Source organism: Lutra lutra, chromosome 9, assembly GCF_902655055.1.
Source record: "Lutra lutra chromosome 9, mLutLut1.2, whole genome shotgun sequence".
Classification (NCBI taxonomy): Eukaryota; Metazoa; Chordata; class Mammalia; order Carnivora; family Mustelidae; genus Lutra; species Lutra lutra.
In genome coordinates this window covers 100633971-100661303 of record NC_062286.1, presented here as the reverse complement: position 1 = coordinate 100661303, position 27333 = coordinate 100633971, and the positions used below count along the sequence as shown (strand labels likewise).

The 27333-nt window shown below is 42.6% G+C and overlaps 1 protein-coding gene across 6 annotated transcripts; it reads left to right on the top strand.

The window, feature by feature from the left end:
- Positions 1–23374, top strand: ZNF133 (zinc finger protein 133). Of its 6 annotated transcripts, XM_047746427.1 has the most exons (6): positions 1–363; positions 1655–1727; positions 11785–11862; positions 18950–19076; positions 19214–19309; positions 21444–23374. In XM_047746427.1, the coding sequence occupies exons 3-6, from the start codon at positions 11830–11832 to the stop codon at positions 23189–23191; spliced, it is 2004 nt and encodes a 667-aa protein (XP_047602383.1). In that variant the 5' UTR covers positions 1–363; positions 1655–1727; positions 11785–11829; the 3' UTR covers positions 23192–23374. The 6 variants fall into 6 exon arrangements, with proteins under 6 accessions (XP_047602383.1, XP_047602382.1, XP_047602386.1 ...); XM_047746426.1 differs by lacking the exon at positions 1655–1727; XM_047746430.1 differs by lacking the exon at positions 11785–11862.
- Positions 23375–27333: the final 3959 nt, after the last annotated feature.

Genomic DNA, 27333 nt, shown 5'->3' with positions numbered 1-27333 from the left:
GCGGCAGGGCGAGAAGCTCCACCCAGGACCCTGTACATGTTTTGTGAACGTGGTTTAAAAAAAATACCGAGGATCCAGGTGCCGCAGTGGTCATTCTCTAATGACCAGGGCACGTTACCCAGAATTGGCTCCCTGGGAGGCCATTGGGAGCTGTGGGCTGTCAGTGTGCGTCTGGCTGCGCGGAGCATCCTGGGAGGTGTGGTCCCAGCGCCACGCCGAGGATGCTGGGTAGTGTAGTCCCGGCACCGTACAGAAGTAGGTCCCCAGCTGGTGGCTGGAGTGACCCCTTGTTCTTTGGTGGCGCTGGTGAGTGAGGCTCCCGCGGGATCCTTGCGGCAATTGTGCCCTTCCTGGCGCAGCAAGGTAGGTCCTAAAAGGCTGGTCTATGGGCTGAGGCTGGGGACGGTGCAGATGGCGGGGAGAGGAGGTAGTGGTGGGGACACGCTGTCGTGGCTCAGGCCGTGCTCTCCCGGATGTCTTATTTTGGGGGGTGTGGGCGCGCATCTCCGAGGAACGTGGGTGAAGCTCAGCCGCAGAGCCCAGTGGTAGTGGGTCCTGGGCTTGGGCCTTTCGTCCAAGGATTCCTGCGGGTGGGGACAGGTTCAGCCTTTGACGAAATCGCGGTGTTGAGAGAGGGCTCGCTCATGTCACAACTCCCCCAGGTTTGCGGAGAGTTCAGTAAGTAGGCTTTTGGGGGTTGTTATTTCCTAGGTTGTGGTGTGGGAGCCATACCTGGGGCCATGTGTCCGGGGTTTCGGTGGGTGGATATTGATCGCCTCTTTTTTGGGGGGGTCCAGCTACCCCTCAGCTTTGCCGAGGCGGGGCGACAGGCAGGCTGGCTTGGCCAGACGTGCCCGATTTGCACTGGGTTTGGAGTGGCCATTTTGGCGCGATCCTACGCCCTCAGTTTGGCTGGTCGCCCCAGGGTTCTGGCCTTGGAGGAAGAGGTCGGGTTAGGGTGCACTAGGCAAGTTTTTCAGAGTCCCCAGGATCCTCGCTGACCACAGGAATCACAGATTCCCACACCTCTGGTGTGAACAGGCTTTGGCATTTGAAGGTCCATTTTAACTTTTTATGTTGGAGAAATTTCAGTCAGAAGTAGATAAAACTCCATAGACCCATTACTCAAATTCAGTGCTTATCACCTTATGACCGGTTTTGATTTCTTCCCATGAGGGATACACTGAGAATCCTTAGAACCCACAGAGATTCGCCATCACCACCCTTACTAATTAAGAATATGGCCTCTACAGCCAGATCTCATCCAGGCTGTCATAGCTGTGCCACCTTGGGCAAGAGACTGACCTCTCTGTGTCTTCGTTTTCTTATGTGTAAAATGAAGATAAGAAATTGTGCTTCACTGGGTGAGGAGGATGAGGTGGAACTCCTACAGAGCCTGGAACAGGTGCTGGTGTATATTTAGTGCGCTGGATAAGTACTATTCTTACTAAGAACAAAGGTGAGGGAGGATCAGCTCTGCTCATGCTCAGTGTCAGTGGCATGTCAGGGCAGGCTGTGTTCTCAGCAAGCTACCCACAGTCTTGTCTTCTGTGATAGGTCCATTCCTTTAAGGAGGAGGCCCTACCCTACTGGGACTTGAGGGTTTCCAGTAACTCTTCTGAACCTTTTTTTATTTTTGATCTGCCTTCTGCAGCCCCTGCCTGCCAAGAGAGGACTGCCTGGTGGGCAGAGAGAGGACTGCTGGGCTTCTGACAGTCCACCTTCAGGTGGGGACCCTTCCCCATTTGCATGCCGAACCTCAGTGGGTTTCCTTTGCTCAACTTAGATATCTTGTGCCCTACAGTGTCCCATCTGCATGAAAACTAGGTAACAGTTTTCACAAGGACTGTTCTTCAGACCTTGTGTCCTCATTTGTGACCCTCTTGATTTCTCCATGCCTCTCTGCTTCAGTAGAAACTCTATTGATTGAGCTTAGATGCGAGCCCACTGCGGAGCATTCCTGGATTCCAGTGTGTCCTTGTCAGCAGCAGAACACACATGATCAGGACTCTTGGGCTCTCGGGCTGCATCGTGACTGTCCAGCTGTCCTGCTGGATTAGGTACCTCATCCTTCTTTTGAGTCACCGATCAAATACCTGGCACCTGGTTAGGCTAAGCGGATGATGTAGTGTGAAGACACATATTGTCGTCATTGCTGGTTGGAAGGGACATTCAGGGGTGGGGGAGAGGTGGCTGATTGGAAAGGCATGGGGAGGGCGTTGTTGGAATGAGCCCTAAATGACAAGTTGATGAGGGTGGCCTTGTTCTGAGGGCACGGGGGAGCAGAGCAGTGGCAGGATTTCCCACTCCAGGTATGGCTCTTTGTCTCCTTTCCATTAGAGCTGAGCTTGAAAAAATTGCCTCTGCTGCTGTCTTCATGTCTGTCCTTCATTCATCCCTTAAACATTCCACTGAGGCCTTTTCAGCTCTACCCACTAAAAAACATTATCATCGAGGGTGGGCATCGTGTGGCTAATGCCACAGTCAGTTCTCTGCAACATTTTACGTTGTTGCATCGTACTTCCTTCTCTTTACAATATCCTTTCATGTCGTGGCTCCATGTTTCCAGGTTTTCCTCCTACCTCATAGGGTGCTCCTCCTGTCCCTCTCCCAGCTTCTCTTGTCCCAAATCCCCACTGCTCTTGGACCTCTCATCTTCTCCAGGCACACCGTCTCCATGGTGGCCCCATCTCCTCTCAAGGTCTTAAATGCCATCTCTCTGAGGTTCAGCCTAGACCTAGGCCTTTCACCCCAGATTCCAGTCTCCCGCTGTCTACTTAGAATTTCCTCATGGATATATGTCGTTGGCATCCCAAACCTAATGTGTCCAACAACAAACTCTGATCCCCTCCCCCAAACATGCTCCACCCCAAAAGAATATAGAGCACTTTCTCAGAGAGCTTAGCTCTCATAGGGAACAGAGACATGACATCTCCTTCCTTCAGATTGCTCAGGCTCAAAATCTTGGAGTCAGTCTTAACTTTCATACCCCATCCCCAGTAAGCAAATCTGGACCCTTAACAATCTCCAACCTCTGCTGCTTCCATCGTGGCCAAAACCACCACCATGTCTCCTGGCTCACCTGGGTGATCATAGCCCTTGAGTGATCTCTTTGCATCTTCCTTCATCCCTCTAACATATATTAGCCAGTACAGCAACCCGAGGGATCTTTTAAAATGTCAATCAGATCATGTTATACATTTGCTCAAAACCTTCTAGTTGCTTCTTATCTCAGGCAGAGTCAGACCCAGTATCCTACAAAGCTGCATTTGCTCTCCCCCCATGTGGAAATGAACTTTCTGCCACTCAGTCTCAAGCACAGCACACCAGCCACAGTGAACTCTATACTTTGACCGGGTGCTGGCTCTTGTCTGCGATGCTCAGCATACCAGCCCCAGTGAACTGGCTCTTTTCAAAGCTACCCACTTGGCTCACTCCTTCACAGGCTTTAGATGTTAACTCCGTCACCTTTTCAGAGAGCCCATGCCTAACCACTATTTTAAATTCTAATCCCCCCAATTAAATAAATGACTAAATAAATAAATTTTTAAAATTCCCAAACCCCACCCTGCTTCTCTTAACTTTTCTCCTTCCCTCCTATATTGGTCTTCATCTCACTCATCACTTCCTGGTGTACTGTGTGTTTTACTCATTAATTTAGTATGCTTGTCTTCCTCCTCTGGACTTCCATGTCAGTGAGGCCAGATGTTTTTTGTCTTTGTTCACTTTTGTATCCCCAGTGTCTAAAATAGTGTCTATCATACAGTAGAAGCTTAATAAATATTTTACTGACTGAATGAATGACCCAGCCATATATACATAGACCTAATTCTGAGAAGAATGGATGAGGCTGAGTGGATTGCTGGGAGAGGGTCTGCAGACCCTACCAGGAGGATCCCTAGCCATTGTCCTTCTCCCCCAGCGGGTACGGGAGTGGGGAGGAATTGAGAGGGTTCTCAGAGGGAGAATCAGTTGGCCTTGGTAACGGGCTTTCTGTGGCAAGTGGGGAAGTAGGCCTGGTGCCTGAGTAGGGCACGTGGGCAAGAGGGAAGGTGCTTCTGTCATTAAGAAAGTTAAGGGAGAAGGCATGGCATGTCTGGAAAGGTTCTGATTGTTGATTGCTACAGGACAAACCACCCCAAAATTTAGTGGCTTGGAAGAATCGGCATGTTATAATTTCTCACAATTCTTTGGGTTTACTGGGGTCAGCTTTGTGGTTCTTCTGCTATGTGTGTTATAGATCTGGCTGTGGCCACAGTCCCTTGGGGCCTTGCTTGGGTTAGAACTTCAGAGATGGTTCCCTCATATATGTGGCCCTTTCTGAGTTGGCTAGAAGGCTGGGGTCAGCTGGGACAGCTGGGCCTCACTCTCTCCATGTAGTATTAGGGCCTCTGTCTCTGCATGATTTCTCCGGCAGAGGGGTTGAAGTTCTGACATGGTTATCTTGGGCCTCCCTATATCGTAAGTTCTCTGGTCTTCTTAAGACATAAATCTGTAACTGACAGAGTGTCACTTGGGCCACGTTGATTGGGCAAAACAGCAGCAAGGCCAACCTGAAGGAGCTCCCAGTGTTTGAAGCTGGAATAATTTCAGCAGCCAAATAGTGATGATATTCTATTATAACCCGTGGGATAAGATGTGAATCCATACCAATATAAAGAATTGAATAAATTTAAAGAATGGGGAGAAGGGATAGCTCTTGCTTACAGAACAATTAATGAATTTAGAATTAAAAAGGAAGATAGAACCTCATTTGGTAAATACCACCGTAATAACTATTATTGAAACCTCCTAAAAATGCATGCTAACATTAGTGAGTGGACATTTGAAGAGAATCAGGGTATTTGTATAATCTCAAAGTATCTCTCCCAAGATATTTATTAATTGTAAAAACCCAGCTGACATCGCCTTAACCAAGTGATCAAGATCAAAGTTAATATCATCAGTAATGAGACAGAACAGTATCATCAACCCCTTGATGCAGTGCACTGAAAAGGACATGACATCACTTCTGAGATAATCTAGCCAGAAATGAACTAACCTTCTAATCATGAAAAAAACATCTGACAAGCCCAAAATTGAGGGATATCCTTCAGAAGTGTCAAGTTCACGAAAGACAAGAAAAGACAGGAACTGTCACAGATTGGAGGAAATTAAACATACCTGGCAACTAAATACAATATGGGAACTTCATTTGAATCCTGGACCAGAAAAAGGACATTAGAGGAGAAACTGACAACATTTGATTAAGTACTGTGGCTTAGTCAATGCCAATTTCCTGCTTTTGATCACTGTACTATGGTTTTCTAAGATGTTAACATTAGAGAAAGCTGGGTGAAGGTTATATGAGAAATTATATTTTTGCAACTTCTGTGTAAGACTAAAATTAGTTCAAAATAAAAAGTTTTGAAAATCCATCAATCTTATATTCTTGAGTTGTTTTCTTTTTTAATAAGGAATGGGTATTGAGTTTTGTCAGAATATTTCAGCATACATAAAAACACTTGATTTTTCTCTTCAGATCTGTTGATTAAATGGTATATTATAGTAATGGATTTCCAAATATTATACCAGTCTTGAATTTCTGGGAATCCCACTTTGTCTTGGTGAAATATTTTCTTATTATCATGTTGGGAGTCTCTTAGCTGATATTTCTAGAATTTTGCTTCAGTATTCATAAGTGATACGAATTTTCAGTTTTTTAAACCGCCATCAAGTTTAGGTGTCAGCATTAGAGTTGCTTTATAAAAAGAATAAGGACATTCCCTCCATTTTTCAGTGCTCTGGGACAGTGTTCAGAGCATTGGGACTCTGGTTTGAAAGTTTGGTGAAATTCCCTTGTGATCATCTAGGTTCAGTTACATTTCCTTAGAAGTTATACATTTCATCTAAGCATACACATTTTTTATAGAGGTTTGAAAAATATTCTTATATGACTTTTTAAAAAATGTGTTTTAGTGATTCAGTAGTTGTTTCCCCTTTGTTGTTTCTTATTTTCAATATTTATGTTTTCTCTTTTCTTGAGTTAGCCGTGTTTCACTAATTTTTTACAGAAATGGGATGTCACTTATTATGCTTTTTTCTGTTCATTTGTTTTTATCTTTATTAAAATACCTAAAGCGGTACATTTCCCTCACCTCACTGTTTCAAATGAATCCCACACATCCACAGTGTTTTTGTTATTATTTTTTAAATTTTTTTAAAGGTTTTATTTATTTATTTGACACAGAAAGAGAGATCACAAGTAGGCAGAGAGGCAGGCAGAGATAGAAGGGAAAGCAGGCTCCCTGCTAAGCAGAGAGCCCAATGCGGGACTCAATCCCAGGACCCTGAGATCATGACCTGAGCCGAAGGCAGAGGCTTAACCCACTGAGCCACCCAGGTGCCCCTCGTTATTATTTTTAGAAATCTGTGACTTCATTTGTGTTTTCCCTCTAACTCCCACCTGATGCAACATTCAGTAAACCTTTTCTACTTTCCCCTTCCCTTGTCTCTTCTCCCTTTTTAGTGGCATTTCTGCTTGATGAGGACACATGCCATATACCATTAGTATATATTTTTCTGCTCTCTTACCCACCGTGTAGTGGTCACTACACGGTGGTCAGTTTTAGTGGTCTGTTTTTTAGCTGGTTTCCCCTGTCCTGATCATATTTAATGTTCATCTTCCAGCAGATTCCTCACAAAGAGCTCATGGCTATAGAATTCCCCAAGCTCTTGCATGTGTAAAAGTGGTTTCCTAGAGGCCTCTTAATTGAAGAATCCCTTGGGTGAATATGAAATCTTTGGGTCATAATGTCTTTTAAGTTTCTAGTAAATGTAGCTCTGCTATTGCCTTGCTTTGAATGACGGTTCCCAGAACAAAAATATCTGTTGTAGTCCCTGCTTTCAGTTCTTTTGGGATATCCCCAGAAGTGGAATTGGTAGATTATATGATGATTCTATTCTTAATTTTTTGAGCACCACTATATTGTTCTCCGTAGTGACCACACCATTTTGTATTCTGAGCAGTGCATGAGGGTTGATGATTTTGATAATTCTGATGGAAGTCTGGTGTATTTTTTGCCTGGGATCACTTAGGATTCTTGTTCTTAAAGGTCTGATAGCTTTTCTAGTAGATATCTTGGAAGGGGGTGGTTGTGAATAAATTTCCTGGTACTCTGTAGGTCCTTCGTATTCAGGTCATTTATTCTTGAACTTTTCTTGGACTATAGTTTTAAATATTGTTTCCTTTTTTGTTTTTTTCAGGAAATACAATGATATGGGTGATACTCTTTTTTTGGGGGGGGTGGGGTCTGATTTCCATTTCAACCACTTTCTCCTAGCCCGTCCTTTATTTCATTTTTATTCTCTTAAGTGGTTTTCCTGCTACACTTCAATGCCCATCCTGTTTTCATTTCAATCTATTTGTGTCTGTCTTGTAACTCTGTTTCATTTCTTTCTGAAATTCAGTCAACACTCATTTTGTTTATTATTTTGCCCGTTTCTGTTTAGCTTTTGAATTTTGTTTCCAGTTTTATTGAAATATAATTGACATGTAACATTGTGTTAATTTAAGGTGTGCAACATAATGACCTGATACATGTATTTGTTGGGAAATGATTATCCCAGTAAGTTTAAGTCTATCCATTTCCTCAACATAGTTACAAATTTGAATTTTTGATTCAAGATGATTTCTCCTTATGTTTGAGGATATTGAATTCAGCTTATAGTGTTTTGTTGTGGCTTTTTCTCTGTCACTATTTTTTCTCTTTCCTTTTCTTCTTTTTTTTTTCTTTTTCCTTTTTGTTTTTGTTTGTAGAATTTTCTTTAGCTGAACTTTGGATTCTCATTTTCTGTTTTGGTTTTCTATAGAGGAGGACTGCATATCTGCATTTCTGTAGACAACTGTCAGATTCTCGTGTTTTCGAAGTTTCCTAGTTCAGGGAGACTCTTCTGTTGGTGTAACTAGTATGATTTCTTTGCTGAATTGCAGGAGGAGAAGAGATTATATGTTCTTTTTTAAAGTTCTCTTCTATTTTGCAGGACCCTGTATTTTCCCCTTGCTTATTTTTCCCTTTACCTTGGAGTTTCCAAAAGGTGCCTTTTCCTTGCTTGTAACCCCCTTTTCCCCTGGAGCTTCCCCTTTCCAGGACTTTCTGTGCTCATTCTGCCTACGCTTTTTTAAAAGTCCCATCCCTGTAGTAAGTGCTCTGACCTATCAGTACACCTTTTCAGCATTTTCTCATGTATGGTAGCTTTATTTATTTTTTTTTCTGATGGTTGTTTTCTATCAACTTTAAATCATCTCTTAGTTCCTCTCTTCTCTCTTTCATTAGTTTTGCTCCCTGAGCTGCTCTTCTACTCTCTGATGGCTTAATGTTGGAAGTATAGGAGATATATCACTGGTTTCGTGTTTTATGCTTTTTTTAAACATTTTTTTTATTTTTTGCTTTTTAAATTTATTTATTTGAGATAGAACGAGAGTGAGAGAGAAAGAGTGAGAGCACAAGCATGGAGAGCAGAAGGCAGAGGGAGAAGCAGACTCCCTACGGAGGAGGGAACCCAATGCAGGGCTCAATCCCAGGACTTGAGGATGACAACCTGAGCCAAAGGCAGACGCCCAACCAACTGAGCCACTCAGGCACCTCTGTTTTTTGCTTTTTTAAAAATAGATAATTTATTCACAGGTAATTTGAATTTAGAATGTCCTATGTCAAGTATGCTCAAAGGATGTATGTTTTGTGTAAATGACCTGTGTTTCAGTAGAGGCTTATCTAAGGTATTTAGCAATCTTTGACATGATTGGGCTCAAGCTTTAAACTCAGTCTCACCTGTGAACAGTAGCACACGCCTGCACAGCTCTGTTCATCTTCCATCCATTGTTAACCACTTGAGCTTTTTGTTTTCTTGCCTTCTGCATTCAGCCAAAGTATTCAGCCGACTTTAGGAGGTGCTTGTGTGTAGATCTGAGGCTCCATCCTTAGTTGCTCCCACTTTTCTAGGATTTCGCCATTCAGTTTCCAGGAAGTCGGTAAGCCACAGACTCTTGATCAGTTGTTCCTCATGTGCCACTTGGACTAGGGAGTGCCCTCCGGTGAAAAATGAGTTAAATACAGTTAAATACACACTGGGTGTGTCCCTTCTTTCAAGGTTGTCCCCCCTTCAGTTACATGCTGCTTTTGGATACAGTATCTTCAAATAGTTGTTTTTTATGTTTTCACTAGGGTGTATAGTTATTAGTAAGAGGGTTAGTTTGATACAAGCTGTTCTCGGTATCAGAATCTACTGCTACTGTTTTAATGTACTGTTTCTTGTTCTTTTAAAAAACATTTTCTCTTTTTTCTCAGTTTTGTTTGTTTGTTTTCCTACTTTCTGGAGTAGAAGGCAAGTGAAAACGGTTGTTTGTTTTAATGCAGTACTTTGACAGTTCAGAAACTGTCATTTTCCTTTTGTGGTTTCTTATTTTCAATATTTATGTTTTCTCAAGATAGCTGTGTTTATTTCACTAATTTTTTAAGAAATTAGGATTTCCCTTATTATGCTTTTTTCTGTTCATTAATTTCTGTTTTTATCTTTATTAAAATATCTAAAGCTGTATATTTCACTTACCTCACTGTTTCAAATGAATCCCACACATCCACAGTGTTTTCTGTTATTTTTAGAAATTCTGGGACTTCATTTGTGTTTTCCCTCTAACTCCCACCTAATGCAACCTTCAGTAAACATTCTCTACTTTCCCCTTCCCTTGTCTCTTCTCCCATTTTAGTGGCATTTCTACTTGATGAGGACACATGCCATATACCATTAGTAGATATTTTTCTTCCCTGCTCTCTTACCCACTGTGTAGTGCTAGATCTAAGGTTATGTATCTTAAATGCTCAATATCAGTTCTTTAGCTGATTTCCCCTGTCCTGTCTTATGTTTAATATTCATCTTCCAGTAGATTCTTCACAAAAAGCTCATGGCTATAGAATTCCCCAAGCTCTTCCATGTGTAAAACTGGTTTCCTGTAGCCCTCTTACCTGAAGACTCCCTTGGATGAATCAAGTGTTATCAAAAGTGTGGAAAGGCTCAGTTATATATAACGGCTATATGTGGCTGTTATATGTGGCATTGTGAGTTGGTTGGCCTTTGGAGGGCAGTTTGGCAGTGTAAGCATATGTTCAATATTAAGCCCAGTAATTCCACTCCATTAGCACTCATACGGAAAGACTGATGTGTTTGCAGAAGGGTATTGCTTATAACCTTTTGATTGGTGATAAATACAACAGTCTGTTCATTGACAGAGGAATACTTTGTTAAATAAAATGTGGTTGGCTGATGGACATAGTATAACAGTTATTAAAAAGAATGGAATTAAAAAAAATTTTTTAAATAAGAAGAATGGAGTTAGGTCTGTGAGTACTGGTGTACACATAGTCCCAAGATATTTAATGCAAATAAGTCAGAATACAGATGGGTTCTACTTATAGGAAAGTAAAATTGTTTACACATGTTCCTAAATACAAATGAAAATGAAGAGGAAAAAAAAGATAAAGAGCACTCATGAAATAGTTAAGAGCAGTTACCCAGGTGTGTGAGCTGGGGCAGAGTCCAGAAAGAGAACTAAACTTTCTCCTTTATTATCTTCAAACTACTCTAGATTCTTTCTAACACTAACAGAGATGTTAATCACATGTATAATTAAATAGAATGAAATTAAACCACAAAAATAAATTTCCTGAAAAATGTTTTTTTTACTTCCCTTATGAGTGATTTGCCACTTTATTTCATTCTTTCTTGACCACTTCATCCAAGTCTTAATATTTATTTAACCTGAGTTGTCATAATTTGTTATTTAAGATTGTTAATTCATTCTTGCCAGTTTCTGTCCTTGGTTATTGCTTTTGATTCCACATTTGTTCTCAACACAATGTTTTTTCTATCCTGGCTATCCAATGAAAAATTTACCTTTTTTTTTTGAAAAATCTTTTTTACTGAAAAATCTCAATTATTAAAGAAACAACAGCATAATTACCATCCTTATGTACATCATCTTGATTTTATGCTTCTTAACATTTTATTGTATTGCAAAAGTTTTTTTGCTGGTTATGAGTTTTAAAATAACTTTTTATTAATGGAAGAATTTCAGACATGTTCAAAAGCAGCAGCAATAGTATAATAAAGCCCCAGCTTTAATAGTCATCACCATGTTGCAGTCTCGTTTCATGTTTTTGTCTCATTTTTTCTGAAATGTTTTTAATAATTTCCATCTATAAATACTTCAATATGTATTTCTTTGAAAAACAACCAGAATACCATTTTCACAACCCCTCAAATTCATAATGCTGCATTTAACATTATCTACTGCCAAGTAAATGGCCTCAAAAATGTCCTTTTAGGGACACCTGCGTGGCTTAGTCGGTTAAGCCACTGCCTTCAGCTCAGGTCATGATCCCAGGGTCTGGGGATCGAGTCCCGCATCGGGCTCCTTGCTTGGCAGGGAGCCTGCTTCTCTCTCCGCCTCTGCCTGCCACTCTGCCTGCTTGTGCTCGCGCGCTCTCTCTCTCTCTCTGACAAATAAATAAATAAATAAACTCTAAAAAAAAAAATGTCCTTTTACATTCAACTTGTTGTGATCAGGAGTTTGGAACTGAACTTGTTGAAGGCCTGGCTTTCTGGACCTTTTTCCAGGGCCCTAGTTGAGAATCAGCTTGGCAACATTCCCCATCATACCACCCGTCCCCCAACTGAGGCAGGTCTTGCCTCACTCATGGGGAGAGCATTTCCACCTGACACGCTTTCATTTCTGTTTTCCTTACCCAGATCTGCCTTCTGAGATATCAGCCTTCTTTAGGGATACCAGGAAAAATGGCCACAGGGTCCCGGAAAGCCAGGGTAATGGTGAGTGTTTTCTGTATTTCCACACTGGCTGTTTCAGAGTAGACACATTTTCTTATCCTGGCTGTCTTGTTGGTACCTGGCAGAGTCTAGCTCTAGTCCTGGAGGTTTGACTTATCTTACCTGAAGCCTGTTCCACCTGTGACTTCAGTCATTCACCAAGTGGCTGACTCTAAGCAGCACAAAGTTTGTATAGGAGAGAGTCCCATTCCCTTGTTCAGCTTTAAAACTTTTTTACAAGTTGAGAGTGATATCAGGGAAAATCATGAAGTAGGAAGCACCAGGAATCTGTTTCCCTACCTAGGCAACAATTTTATTGGCAAAATCTTTCTGATATAACTATTTTGGAACTCTGGAGCCTAGTTGAATGGTTACAGCTTCCAAAGGAAGGTTTGGAACAGTCGGTTCCAGCCCTTAGTGCAGTACCCATCACCCACCCCATCCCTGTGGCAGAAAGCCGTGCATCTATTCCTGAAGCAGTTTGCACACAGCTTGTGGAGGTCAGCCTGGGCAGTTAAGGACCTTGTCCTCCAAATATTGAGGATCTGTGTTCTGATTCACAATTGCTGCTTCTCATACAAAAATGAGCCACTGTTGTTACAACTCCCACTGGCTGAAGTACAAAATTTAAAGAACCAGATCCTGGGAAGCTTCTTCCCCTTTATTTTTTTCCCATTTCACCTTTTTTGTCAGACATTTCAGGACTCAAACATCCAAAACAACTGCATACATAGGGGATTTAGAAAGTTACCATGCATACGCATAGAAAGGCAAAGGATCAGAAAAGCATAAGAAAGACCTGAGAAAACCCTAAGTTTACACCTCAGGCTGAATCCCAGCACAGACAGCCTACAACAATTTTAAAACCTAGTAGATACTGGGGAGTGTGAATTCCAGAGTTGCCATAATATAAGATTCAGATACCCAATTTTCCACAAAAAGTCAGGATGCATACAAAAGAAGAGGACAATATAGTCCATTTAGAGGAAAACATAAATCAATAGAAACTATCCCTGATAAAAGCCAGGTGGTGGGACTTCCTAGACAATGACTTTAAAACAGATGTCTTAGAGATTCTCTGAGCCAAAGGAAGACATGAACAAAATCAAGAAAATTATGTTAGGACAAAATGGAAATAGAAATAAAGAGACTGAAGATACAAAAAGCAACTAAGAAGCTCAACAAACTCCAAGTAGGATAAAGTGTCAAAAATATCCACACCACGATACAGTGTAACCAAACACTTGAAAGCCAAAGGCAACAGAGAATCTTGAAAACAGCAAGAGAGAAGCAACTTGTCACATACAAAGGGTCCTCTAAAATCTATCAACAAATTTCTAATCAGTAACTTTGGAAGCCAGAAGACAATGGGTTGATATATTCTGTGCTGAAAGAAAAAATTGTCAACCAGGAATTCCATATCCAGCAAAACTGTCCTTCAAAAAAGTAAAAGTAAGGGAGAAATTAAGACATTCCCAGAAAAAGAAAAGGTCATATAGTTTGCAGCCACCAGACTTGGCCTTGCAAGAAATGCTAATGAGAGTCTTTGAGGTTGCAATGAAAGGTACCAGAGAGTTACTTGCTGTTATAGGAAGAAATAAAATTCTGCAGGTAAATAAGTCAGCAGTTATATAAGATAGTGTTATTATCACTTTGGTTTACTACACTTTTTGTTTTCTGCATGATTTAAGAGATTAATGCCTTAAAGAAAACACAATTGTGAGTCTATATTTTGGGACACAATGCATAGAGATGTAATTTTATGACTTTAATAACTGACAAGAGGTAAAGGCAACACTATATAGGAGAATTGTGTATACTATAGAAGTTAAGCTTATATCAATTCGAATTAGGGTGTTACAACTTTAGGATATTAAATGTAATCACTGTGATAACTCTAATGAAAAGAGAGATAGAATATACACAAAAGGATATGAAGGGGTACCTGGGTGGCTCAGTTGGTTAAGTGTCATGCTCTTGATTTCAGTGCAGGTCATGATCTCAGGGTTGAGATCAAGCCCCATGAGGGACTCTGCTGGGCATGGAGCCTGCTTGAGATATTCTCTCTCTTACCCTTCCCTGTCAAAAAAAAAAAAAAAAAAGAAAGAAAGAAAGAAACAAAGAAAAGAAAGAAAGAGAGAGAGAAAGAAAGAAAGAGAGAGAGAGAGAAAGAGAGAAAGAAAGAAAGAAAGAAAGAAAGAAAGAAAGAAAGAAAGAAAGAAAGAAAGAAAGAAAAGTAAAAGAAAAAGATGTCCAGGAAACAACATAGTTCTACAACTTAAAAATCTAGAAAAGAACAAAATAAACCCAAGGTAACAGAGGAAGGAAATAGTCAAGATTAGAACAAAGTTAAAGGATAGGAAAAATAACAGAGAAAATCAAAGAACCAAAAATTGGTTCTTAGAAAAGTTTACCAAAATTAACGAAACTTTTAGATAGTTTGATTGAGAAAACAAAAAGTCTTAGATTACTAAAATCAAAAATGAACTGGGGCATTACTACTGATTCTACAGAAATAAGGGGGATTATACGAGAGAGTTATAAACTACTGTGCCTCAACAAACCAGATGGCCTAGATGAAATGGACAGCTTCTTAGAAACAAAAAACACGTGGGTGCTAGGGTGGCTCATTTGGTTAAGCATCTGCCTTTGGCTTGGGTCATGATCCCAAGTCCGACACCAGAATCTGTGTTCTGAAGGGAGTCTGCTTCTCCCTCTGCCCCTCCCCTTACTCGTTCTCTCAAGTAAAGAAATAAAATTTTTTAAAAAAGAAACAAAACCTCAGGACAGAATCATTAAGAAATAGAAATTATTGATAGACTAGTAAGGAGATTGAATCAGTAATTAAAAGCTCCCAACAAAGAACAGCCCTGGAACAATCCTGGACCTGACGTTTTCACTGGTGAATTTTATCATGCATTTAAAGAAAAAAATGGCAATTCTCAAACATTCCCCCTCCCATCCTGAACATGAAGAAGGAACACTGCCTAGCTAATTCTGTGAGGCCTTGATACCAAAACCAGACAAAGACAGTAAAGAAAATTACAGGCCAGTATCCCTTGTGAATACTGGTGCAAAAATTCTCAACATAATACTAGCAAACTGAATTCAGCATATTAAAAGAATTATACAGTTTTCTGCACTAGTAAAAAATTTCTATACACTGTATGGAATTACACAGCGTATTAAAAGAATCCCACTGACCAAGTGGGACTTAGTCCTAGAATGCTAGGGTGGTTCAACATGTGAAATCACTAAATATATACCACATTAACAGATGAAGGACAAAAACCCCATGTTCATCTGAACAGTTGCAGAAGGTATTTGATAAAATCCAGCACTTTTTTTTTTAAGATTTTTTATTTATTTATTTGTCAGAGAGAGAGGGAGAGAGAGCGAGCACAGGCAGACAGAATGGCAGGCAGAGGCAGAGGGAGAAGCAGGCTCCCTGACGAGCAAGGAGCCCGATGCGGGACTCGATCCCAGGACGCTGGGATCATGACCTGAGCCGAAGGCAGCTGCTTAACCAACTGAGCCACCCAGGCGTCCCAAAATCCAGCACTTTTATGATAAAAACACTCAATAAACTAGGAATAGAAGGAAACTACTTCAACCTAATGAAGGCTGTATATGAAAAACTCACAGCTAACGTACTCCATGGTAGAAGACTATAAGCTTTTTCTGTAAGATCAAATATGACAGATATACCCTCTTCTGCTGAACACAGTATTGGAAGTTCTAGCCAGAGTAAGTAGGCAAGAATAGTTTAAAAAAAAAACAGGCATTTTAATTAGAAAGGAAGAAGTAAAATTATGTTTGCAAATCACATGACTGTATATATAGATATAGAAAAGTTTCCAGATACACACACTCAAAAAACCTACTAGAATTAATACACAAATTCAACAAAATAGCAGGATACAAAATGGACACACAAAAATCAGCTGCATTTCTACAACACTAACAATGGACAATCTGAAGAGAAACTAAGAAAATTCTACTTCCAGTAGCGTCAAAAATAACAAAATACTTTTTAAAAAACTTAAGGAGGTGAAAATTTGTACACTGAAAAATACAAGACCTTGCTGAAATAATTAAAGCAATGGAAAGACACCATGTTTGTAGATGGAAATTTTAATACTGCTAAGATGATCCAAATTAATTCAGTGTAATCCCTACCAAAATCCCAATGACTTTTTTCCCCCAGAAATAGAACTCTTCATCTTAAAATTCATATGAAATCTCAAGGGACTCTGAATAGCCAAAACAAACTTGAAAGAGAACAAGCATGGAGGGCTCACAGTTCTTGATTTCAAAATTTACTACAAAGGTACAGTCATCCAAGCTGTGTGGTACTGGGATAAAAACAGAATTACAGAGTAATGGAATAGACCACAGAGCCCAGAAATAAACCCTCATGTATATGGTCAAATGATTTGGAACAAGAGTGCCAAGACCATTCAATGTGGAAACAACCCTATTTAATAGATAGATAGTCCTGGGAAACTGTATGCCTACATGCAGTAGAATGTAGTTGGACCTATACCTCATATCATATACAAAAATGAACTAAAAATGGATCAAAAACCTAAACAGTTAGGAACTGAAACTATGAAACTCTTAGAAAAAAATAGAAGGAAAGCTTCATGAAATTGGATTTAGTGTTGAGTTCTTGGATATTACACCAAAAGCCCAGGCAACAAAAGAAGAAATAGATAAACTGGTCTTCACCAAAATGTATACCTTCTGTGCCAATATATTTGCAAATGACTTATCTGATAAATGATCTGAGAAGTGACTAATATTCAGAATATATAAAGAAGCATAACCCAACAAAAATAGAAACACCTCAATTCGGTGGACAAAGAAAAGAACTTTAATAGATATTTATGCAAAGAAGTTATCTAAATGGCAAATAAGCATGTGAAAAGATGATCATCATCACTAATCATTAGAGAAATGCAATTAAGTCCACAGTGAGATACCACTTTATACCCATCAGAAGGCTGTTAACAAACAACAACAAAAAGCAACAAGTGTTGGTGAGAATGTGGAGAAATTAGAACCCTTTTGCATCACTAGTGGAGTTGTAAAATGATGCAGTTGCTGGGGAACACAGTGATTCCTGGAAAAAAAAAAAAAGAATGTGACATTACCATTTGATCTTGTAATTCTACTTTTGGGTATATACCCCCAAAGAATTGAAAGCAGGGACTCAAACAGCTCATTATACACCAATTTGCAAGGTAGTATTGTTCACAGTCGTTAAAAAGTGAATACAAACCAGATGTCCATCAATGGATGAATGGTGTATACATAAAATCGAATGTTTTTTAGTCTCAAAGAGAGAGGAAATTCTGAGTTCATGCTTCCAAAGGAATGAACCTTGAAATTAGCCTGACACAAAAGGACAGATACTGTATAAGTCCACATATTTGTACTTTGTAGAGTAATCACATTCATAGAGATGGAACCTAAAATGGTTGGTACCAGGGTTTGGGAGGAGGAGGGGTTATTATTTAATGGTTACAGTTTCAGCATGGGATGATGAACAAGTGGAGATGGATAGCTGTGATGGTTGTACAACTACGTGAATGTACTTAAGGCTACTGAAATGTACACTTAAAATGTACTTAAATGTACACTTGAAACAGTAAAAATAGTAAAATAATTGTTAGGTATATTTTACAATAAAAATTAAAAATCTGTAGGCTGCTACATTCCACCCCTTCTGTATTCTACCTTTTATTCCTCCTGGGTTGTCCTCCCTGTTCACATGGTGGCTTCCTCTCTTCCTTTGCTCACAGTGTCGTCTTCTCTGCTCCCCACATGCTTCATCTGGAATACCTAACACTCCCTCTTCTCACTTCTGTGCATCTTAAGTTCCTGGGGCTGACTCAGGACCCTTTTCCTGAAGTCTGCATTTCACAGTGCCCTCCATTTTGAAATAGAGTTAAGCAGATAAGTAAAACTGGGCAGGAGGGTGAGAATGAATGTAGAGATAAATTTGTAGGTTGAGTGGCCAAGAAGGTCCACCCTGAACATCCACAGTGTGGGACCATAAATTTAATATATTGTCTACATTTCACTGGTTGACTGCAGAGGTGGACCCCAAACCCAGACAGTATGCTCAAGTCCATGCTCTTCACTGCTCCCCACTTGTGCCTCTCAGACCCATGGAGGCCAAGGGACCATGGCATTTAGGAAAAGGACTGAGTTATAGTTAGGCTTTGCCATTATTGAGTTTATGAACTCCAGTCATTCAGATGCTTCATTCAATACTAACATGATTGATATATTACTTTATTTTCTAAATTCTTAAAATTCAAAAGTCTGTTATGTTTGTACTTTTGTTTAATTTTTATATGTTGCTTGCTCTTCTGTCTGCCTAGATTTGAAGTTCCTGAAAGTTAGGGACTCTTTTTTGCACATACTCTTCACACAGCCCACCCAAGATCTTGACTGGATTCACAGTGTTGTTGGCTGGCTAGCAACAGAGGTTTAAAGGTCTTGGAACACATGGCATCAGGGTCACAATGAAAGGCAGAATCCCCCCCCCCCTTTTTTTCTAAGGTTTATTTATTTTTAAAGATTTGCTTGTTTTATTTTGAGAGGGATCTCACAGGTCTGCACACTCGAGTACGGGGCGGGGCAGAGAGAGAGGGAGAGAGAGAATCCCAAGCAGGCTCTACGCCCAACAAGGCCTGATACGGGGCTCGATCTCACAACTCTGAGATTATGACCTGATGTGAAATCAGGAGCTGGACGCTTGACTAAGCCACCTAGGCACCCCTATTTGAGAAACTGAGACAGAGACAGAGAAAGTGCACGAGCAGGGGGAGGGGCAGAAGGAGAGAGAGAGAGAGAATCTCAGACTCCCTGCTGACCGAGGAGCCTGATGTGGGGCTCGATCTCATGACCCGAGCTGAAATCAAGAGTCAGAGGCTTAACTGACTGAGTCACAATGTGCCCCAAAGACAGAATCTTGATAGCTCACCCGCCTCCTGCCGAGCAGCCTTCTCCTTCCCCTCAGCCTGAGTCGTGGGTGAGGCTGGCTCCCCAGTGAGCAGGGCTCTGTATTCTGTTACAGGCACACATGGCCTTCAGAGATGTGGCTGTGGATTTCAGCCAGGAAGAGTGGATGCTGCTGAGCCCTGCTCAGAGATCCCTGTACAGGGAGGTGATGCTGGAGAACTACAGCAACCTGGTCTCCCTGGGTAAGCCCTGGAATCTCTAAGGACTCACGTTCTTGCTGCTGGGTGTTTGAGGCTATGCTTGAAGCAGCCATCTTGCTTTCTGAGTTGGCCGTTGTGCCCCTCACCTACAGCCACCTTGTTTTTTCCTTTGTGAACAGGGATTCCATTTTCTAAGCCAAAACTTATCATCCAGTTGGAGCAAGGGAAGGAAACCTGGAGAGAGGAGAGAACTTGCCCACCAGCCACCTGTCCAGGTGAGTGGGGAGTGCTGAGCAAACAGAGCCTGGAGCTACGGGCAGCTGTGTGTGGGAGAAAGGAGGCATCACTCCTGTGCTGGAGAGGGCAGCTCTTCTGACCTCCTACGCTGTGGTTATTGTTGCCTGGCATGGCCTCGCTTCTAGACCTTCATCCTTCACCCAGCCCTGCGGGCAGGGCTTTCCTGGTGTCTCTGATCTCCGTCTGCCACTAGAAGTCTTTCTTCCACTGGGTTTGCCCTCTTTCCCTCACTCAGATCTCTTCCACAGTCATGGGCTTTTTTTTTTTTCTTTTTTCTTTTTAAAGATTTATGTGAGAGAGATAGCAAATGAAAGAATGAGAGAGAGAGAGAGTGCATGCGCACAAGCAGTGGGGACAGAGGCAGAGGGAGAAGCAGACTCCCTGCTGAGCAGGGAGCCCAACTCGGGACTCAATCCCAGGACCCTGAGATCATGACCTGAGCCAAAGGCAGACGCTTAACCGACTAAGCCACCCAGGCGCCCTCGTGGGCTTCTTTCTGTTACTGTATTTTAAAAAGACTGAGCAAGAAAGTAAGAAAAAAAACCCAGTAAGCTACAGAAAAAAGACAAGTTTGCAGATGCCACCCTCTCTTTAAGACCTCATGTGGCTTCTCCACGCGTACACATCCTCGCTGTCTCTGCCTCCTCTTGGAAGGATGCTACTCACATCGTATGAGGGCTCTACCCTCATGACCTTTTTAACCTGAATTACCTCTTAATTAAGGTTTACCTTAATTACCTCTTTAAAGGCCCTGTCTCCAAATACAATAACACTCTGTATTGAATACTGGAATATAGATGTGTATACAGTTGGTTTTTAAAAGTTCACTTTATTGGGGTGCCTGGGTGGCTCATTCATTAAGCGTCTACCTTCGGCTTAGGTCCTGATCCCAGGGTCCTGGGATCGTGCCCCTCATCAGGCTCCCTGCTCAGCAGGAAGCCTGCTTCTCCTTCTCCCTGTGCATGTGTTCCCTCTCTCGCTGTGTCTGTCTCTGTCAAATAAATAAGTAAATAAAATCTTTAAAAAAAGTTCATTGATCAAGAAAATTGTGTTCAGGTTGGTCCAGTACAATCACTACGTGGTATCTCAAATTGTTAGGTCATTTATTGCCTTCAGGAGACTAAAACCAGCTGTGATAAAACAATACACTCAGTGTTAGCATCTTCTGTACATGAGGTACGATAAGAAGGAATTTCTGCTTCTATGCTGATTTTTGTTTAAATTATGGAAATTAACAGAGCTTAAACTGTTCAGGGGCCCCAGGAGGGAACATCTTTAAGGGAGTAGGGACTATACTGTGTTTGTGTCATCCATTGCTGAAAACCTGTGGCCTCGTAGAAATTCTGGCCCAAAGTCATCTTCTAATAAATACGTGCTGGTGAGTGGAGGAATTCCAGGCATCTCACACAAGATCTCTTCAACCATTTTTGTGCTGCCTCCTACAACTAGGGGTTCTCCATTCTGAATGACTGTTCTTTCTATCTGTCCCTTTGTTCTCAGGGGGAAATAGGGAAAGACCTGAAACTTCCATACAGGTCCTCTGGTCAGATCTCTGTCAGTCAGTGAAAATACTTGCGGACACCGTTTCTGTCATGTGCGTGGTGGTGAGGAGATGGTTGCGATAGCCGGGGAGTACTCTTGCTTAGTGGCCCTATTTAAAAGAGATGAAACTGTCTGTGGTGATTTTTGTAGCTGGCTACATGGGAGAGGCTTGGGAGTGGATTTTCTGGGTTGTAATGGAAGAGGCTGGAAAAGCATTTCATTTAAAGGAAGTCTTGAGACAAACCACAAGAGACTCTTAATCTCAGGAAACATACTGAGGGTTGCTGGAGGGGAAGGGGCGAGAGGGATGGGGTGACTAGATGATGGACATTGGGGAGGGTATGTGCCATGGTGAGCACTGTGAATTGTTTAAGACCTGTACCCCTGAAACAATTAATACATTATATGTTAATAAATAAATAATATTTTTAAAATGAATTCTTGATTGGGTAGCTGTGAAGTTTTCAGTATTTTGAAGAGCAGGGAATTGGGTCCCACAGCAGACTGGGCAGACTTCCTCAGGCTGCCCCAATGAGTCTCAGTTCTAACTCTGACTTTTCCCCTCTGCAGCGGAACCAAAGCCAGAACTCCACCTCTGTCCTTTCTGCCCTTCGGATTTTTCCAGTCAGAAATTCCACATGCAGCACATGCTGTGTAATCATCCACCGTGGGTCTTCACGTGCCTCTGTGCAGAAACTCATGTCGAGCCAGGGGATCCGTGCCTGGGGGACCCGAAGCAGCAGCAACAAGCCTCGGATCGAGAGCTGTGGAGTGATAAAGCAGAAGGTCAAGACACAGAAGTCGCCAAGCCTTTGTTTGGCAAAACAAAGAGGAGGACTTCGGGGACATTCTCTAGGCCACCCCAAAGGCAGTCAGTCAGCTCTAGGAGTGGCATCAGAGGCATGGAGATAGAGGCCAGCCCCACTCCGACGGGGAACCCCGAGGAAGCAGACAGACTGTTGAAGAGGATAGAAGTCTTGGGCTTTGGAACGGTCAACTGCAGAGAGTGTGGACTGGGCTTCAGCAAGATGACAAACCTGCTCAGTCACCAGAGGATTCACTCCGGGGAGAAGCCATATGTGTGTGGGGTGTGTGAGAAGGGCTTCAGCCTGAAGAAGAGCCTCGCCAGGCACCAAAAGGCCCACTCGGGGGAGAAACCGATTACGTGCAGGGAGTGCGGCCGTGGATTTAACCGGAAGTCAACGCTTATCATCCACGAGCGGACACACTCAGGCGAGAAGCCCTACATGTGCAGTGAGTGCGGGCGAGGCTTCAGTCAGAAGTCAAACCTCATCATACACCGGAGGACACACTCAGGGGAGAAGCCTTACGTGTGTCGGGAGTGTGGGAAGGGCTTTAGCCAGAAGTCTGCTGTCGTTAGACACCAGAGGACACACTTAGAGGAGAAGACCATCGTGTGCAGTGACTGCGGACTAGGCTTCAGTGACCGGTCGAATCTCATCTCACACCAGAGAACACACTCCGGGGAGAAGCCTTATGCCTGCAAGGAGTGTGGGCGCTGCTTTAGGCAGAGGACGACCCTGGTCAACCACCAGAGGACACACTCCAAAGAGAAGCCTTACGTGTGTGGAGTGTGTGGGCACAGCTTTAGCCAGAACTCAACCCTCATCTCACACAGGCGGACACACACCGGGGAGAAGCCTTACGTGTGCGGGGTGTGTGGGCGTGGCTTTAGTCTGAAGTCACACCTCAACAGACACCAGAATATACACTCAGGGGATAAGCCCATTGTGTGCAAGGATTGTGGGCGAGGCTTCAGCCAGCAGTCAAATCTCATCAGACACCAGAGGACACACTCAGGGGAAAAGCCCATGGTGTGTGAGGAGTGTGGGCGAGGCTTTAGCCAGAAGTCAAACCTCGTAGCACACCAGAGGACACACTCAGGGGAAAAGCCGTACGTGTGCAGGGAGTGTGGACGGGGCTTCAGTCACCAGGCGGGTCTCATCAGGCACAAGAGGAAGCACTCGAGGGAGAAGCCTTACATGTGCAGACAGTGCGGACTGGGCTTTAGCAACAAGTCAGCTTTAATCACACACAAGCGGGCACATTCAGAAGAGAAGCCATGTGTGTGCCGAGAGTGTGGCCAAGACTCTATCCAGAAGGCACACCTCCTCTTACATCAGGTGACACACCAGGGGGAGAAGCCTTACTTGTGCAAGACGTGTGGCCAAGGCTTCAGCCACAAGTCCCACCTCAGCAGACACAGGAGGATGAAATCTGTCCACTACAAATCGCCACTCCAGCCTGACTCTGAGGCCTGTACAGGACAATCTCCTGACCTCTTACACTCTCTTTGAGAGTGAACGTCGTAGCAAGGACTAAATAAATCATCAAAATTGTGACACTTCCATGAAATGGATTAGAGAAGTGCATTCTGGGAGCAGTCAGAGGACATTTGATTTGTTCACTTTCTCCACACTAAGTCTTCATGTTTTGGGGCCTTTTGTTCTAATAAACATTGCTTCTTTACGAATCTGTAACCTTGACTACATACCTCATTCACTCATCTGTAAAGATAAGGGACAAGGAGTGGTACAGATAGCTGGAATTCTCTAAGGCCACTCTTCCACAAGAATTCAATTCCTTGGAAGACAGACACCTCTGAGTCACTAGAATATTTACTGGAAAGTCTGGTCCTTGGTAGAGGGGGGAAATGGAGGAACTGTATTCAGGGATTTCAGGTGAAGGGAGGGAATCTTCCAGGTTTCTGCCCAAAAGCATGGCCTCCTCTAGCAGATCCACTTCGATTTACAGCTACCCTCTTCCCTTGACATCTGTGATGGCCCCCTTTCTCACTTCTCTCTTCCTAGCTCTGAAATGTCTCCGCTCTTGCCTTTGCTGAATCATCCCCTAATCATGTTAAATGCTTTTTCTCAGGCTTTATTTAGCCCCTGGTCCTCCCACCATGGAGACCCTCCAACAGTACATTGTAACACTCCAGTCCCTCAGACCTGGAGTCTTTCAGCTGTGACCAACCAGTTCCTTCATCTCAGAGCCTGGGGTCTCCTGTCACGTTCCTGTCAGACCACCAGAAACATGGAGGATCTCCAGCCACACCATCTCACTGGCACTCCAGTGATATAATGGCCTTTAATAACCACATGCTCCCCTCAGTCCTCCAATAACAGGGAAAAGACTCTTGGAGCCACTCCCCCAAATCAGTCCTGGAATACCAGGGTTTAGGACTTACAGTCATGTTGGGGTGCCTGGGTGGCTCAGTGGGTTAAAGCCTCTGCCTTCGGCTCAGGTCATGATCTCTGGGTCCGGGATTGAGTCCCGCATCGGGCTCTCTGCTCAGCAGGGAGCCTGCTTCCCCCCTCTCTCTCTGCCTGCCTCTCTCCCTACTTGTGATTTCTGTCAAATAAATAAATAAAATCTTTAGAAAAACAAAGAACTTACAGTCATGTTCCTCAGCTTTCCATCCCAGGCCCAGTCCCCATGCCAGCCATCCAGGAACTGGTCCAAGGTCCTTTAGCCACACACCCTCAGCAGTTCTCCAATTGCAAGTTTAAAGATATTCAGCCATATTTAAAGACTCCTAACCATACTTTCACAGTGTTCCAGTCCAAAGTCCATTTGCTCAAAAAATGACCTTTAAGGTAAAGACCCATCTCAAGGACGCAGTTGTAAAACACCCTCCCCCTTTTTTAAAGGCAGACTGCCACGCACAGTGCCTCACTTGGATGTGTCTGGAGTCTTGGAAGCTTGACTACCCTATGTTCTCCTACAAAGGGACCTTGAGAGCTTGTTTGGAGGTTCTAGCAGGGGAGCGCAGCTACTCCTATACCCTTGACTGAAGAACAGTCCTCTCCTCTATCGGGGAAGGTCGTCCTCTTCGACTAAGCATGCAGCTTCGGGAGGGACGCACATGGAGCAGTGAGGGAGGGAGGGGACACCCACCTAGCCAGCCAGAGCAGCTGAGTCAGCTCTGGCAATCAGTGGGGTGACAGATGTTGCAGCCTGATCGTCCTCACATCCTGTAAACCCTTTTTTAAGATTTAAGAAGATTAACTATATAGCTCCTAGACTCTCAACCACCACAAAACATCATCCTACAGCACCCTGGCAACCCAAACAAGAGAGAGCCTTCACTTGAAGAGCTCTATAGACGTTTTATCTAATGGAGTAAGCTCCTGTAAGAGGCATGGGAAACATGAGTTTGTAGTAGAAACACCAGGCTGGCCTGAAAAGGACAGAGAAAAACCCCTACTTTTTCCTCTTTTTAAAGATTCTTATTTGAGAGAGAGCATGAGCAGAGAGAGGGGGCAAGGGAGAAACAGACTCCCCACTGAGCAGAAAGCCGGACAGATGGCTCGATCCCACAACCCTAGGATCACGAGCCAAGCCAAAGGCAGATGCTTAATTGACTGAACCACCCAGGTGCCCCCAAATCCCTACTTTTCTATAAGCAGGGAGGCAGGCAGAGAAAACTAAGCTGCAAATACAGGTTATTTTGTACAGAAAAGGAAGAATAAATGTAGACATAAAATCAATTGAGAATCACTGCCAGAGAGCAGTACTGGACACTAATTAAGGAACTGGCGGCATGTGCCCAGCTGAATTTCAAAATGTCTGAACTGATACCTGCTGTACATCTGTCATTTCTCCATTTTTTTAAATAGAACCATTTATTGTGGTGATATTTTATCCCCAAATCAACACTGAATGTCAGATACATGTCTTCAGCTCTCAAGTCTTCAGATAAAGAATCATCTATGCTTGGACATGGGTTAGATAACAAGATTCTGAACTTTGAGTCAATGCCATAATGAAATAAGACTTTGAGGGTCTTCAGGATGAGTGTATATTTCACATGGGATGGACATGAAGTTTGGTGTTCAGATGGTAGACGGTGCAGATAGTCTCAAAGATGGTTATTATCAATTCCTTCACATATGTGTGTGTGCGTGTGTGAGAGAAAAAGAGAGTCTAATTACCCTCCCCATGGATCTGGATTGGCCTTACGGATTTGCTTAATCAAAAGAATATAGGAGAAGTGTGGTATTATGGGACTTCTGATGCTAGTTCATGAAAAAACCTTATGGTTTCTATGCTGATTCCCATTTTCGTGCTGTGAAAAAAAGCCACACTGAGAGACCTCATCGAGGTATTCTGGTCAATAGCCCTAGCTCAGCTAGCCGACAGTTAACGTCAGCTGCAGTTATGTGATAGAGCTGTCTTGGAAACCCCCTTCTGCTGCACCTTCACACCTCAAGAAAGAACCGTTCAGCTGAGCTCAGTCAGTCTATGGAACTATGAGGGATGATGACAATCAAATTGTCTTAAGCCCTAAATTTTAGCGTTGCTATTATATAGCAATAGATAATTTTAACACCTTTGAAACATGGGGTGCCTGGGTGGCTCAGTGGGTTAAAGCCTCTGCCTTCAGCTCAGGTCATGATCCCAGGGTCCTAGGATCGAGACCCGCATCGGGCTCTCTGCTCTTCGAGGAGCCTGCTTCCTCCTCTCTCTCTACCTGCCTCTCTGCGTACTTATGATCTCTGCCTGTCAAATAAATAAATAAAATCTTTAAAGCAAAAAAGAAAGAAACATAGGACTGACTTTTCTAACTATGACTCAAAAAATCTTGAAGCCATAGTGAAAATAGGTCGAGTTTTGCTACACAAAAATAAATTCTGCAAGACAACCCACACTTTCAGCCAAAACCAAAGACAAACTGGAGGGACATACACTGAAGTCCATAATATAAAGAGATCTACAAAATATCTCTGGAAACAGAGTTTTTAAAATCAACAAAAGTGGTGCCTGGGTGGCTCAGTGGGTTAAGCCTCTGCCTTTGGCTCAGGTCATGATCTCGGGGAATCAAGCCCCATGCTTGAGCCTGCTTCCTCCTCTCTCTCTGCCTACCTCTCTGCCTACTTGTGATCTCTGTCTGTCAAATAAATAAATAAATAAAATCTTTAAGAAAATAAATAAATTGGGACGCCTGGGTGGCTCAGTTGGTTGGACGACTGCCTTCGGCTCAGGTCGTGATCCCGGGGTCCCGGGATCGAGTCCCACATCGGGCTCCCAGCTCCATGGGGAGTCTGCTTCTCCCTCTGACCTTCTCCTCGCTCATGCTCTCTCTCACTGTCTCTCTCTCAAATAAATAAATAAAATCTTTTAAAATAAATAAATAAATAAATAAATAAAATCAACAAAAAATACACTGACTGTATTATCAGACTCAGATCACAGTGTACGAAGTCATTTTTCATTTGAAAATGTCCTTAATGTCAATGAAGATACAAATGAAAACCACACAGCAAGATTTACACCTGTCAGACTGGCCAAAATTCCAAAATTTGAAAACATATTCTTGTAATAGACTATGGAAACAGGGACACTTACGTGTTAGTCTTGGGAGTATAAATTAGCACAAGTTATAGTGGGCAACATAGTGATATCTACCAAAATTATAAATTCATATTCCCCTTAT

Excerpts from the sequence above, each read along its gene's own strand:
- ZNF133 (XM_047746426.1), top strand. The coding sequence starts at position 11,830 with ATGGCCACAGGGTCCCGGAAAGCCAGGGTAATG. Across the intron at positions 11,863-18,949 it reads CCCGGAAAGCCAGGGTAATG|GCACACATGGCCTTCAGAGA; the intron begins GTGAGTGTTTTC and ends ATTCTGTTACAG. Across the intron at positions 19,077-19,213 it reads CAGCAACCTGGTCTCCCTGG|GGATTCCATTTTCTAAGCCA; the intron begins GTAAGCCCTGGA and ends CTTTGTGAACAG.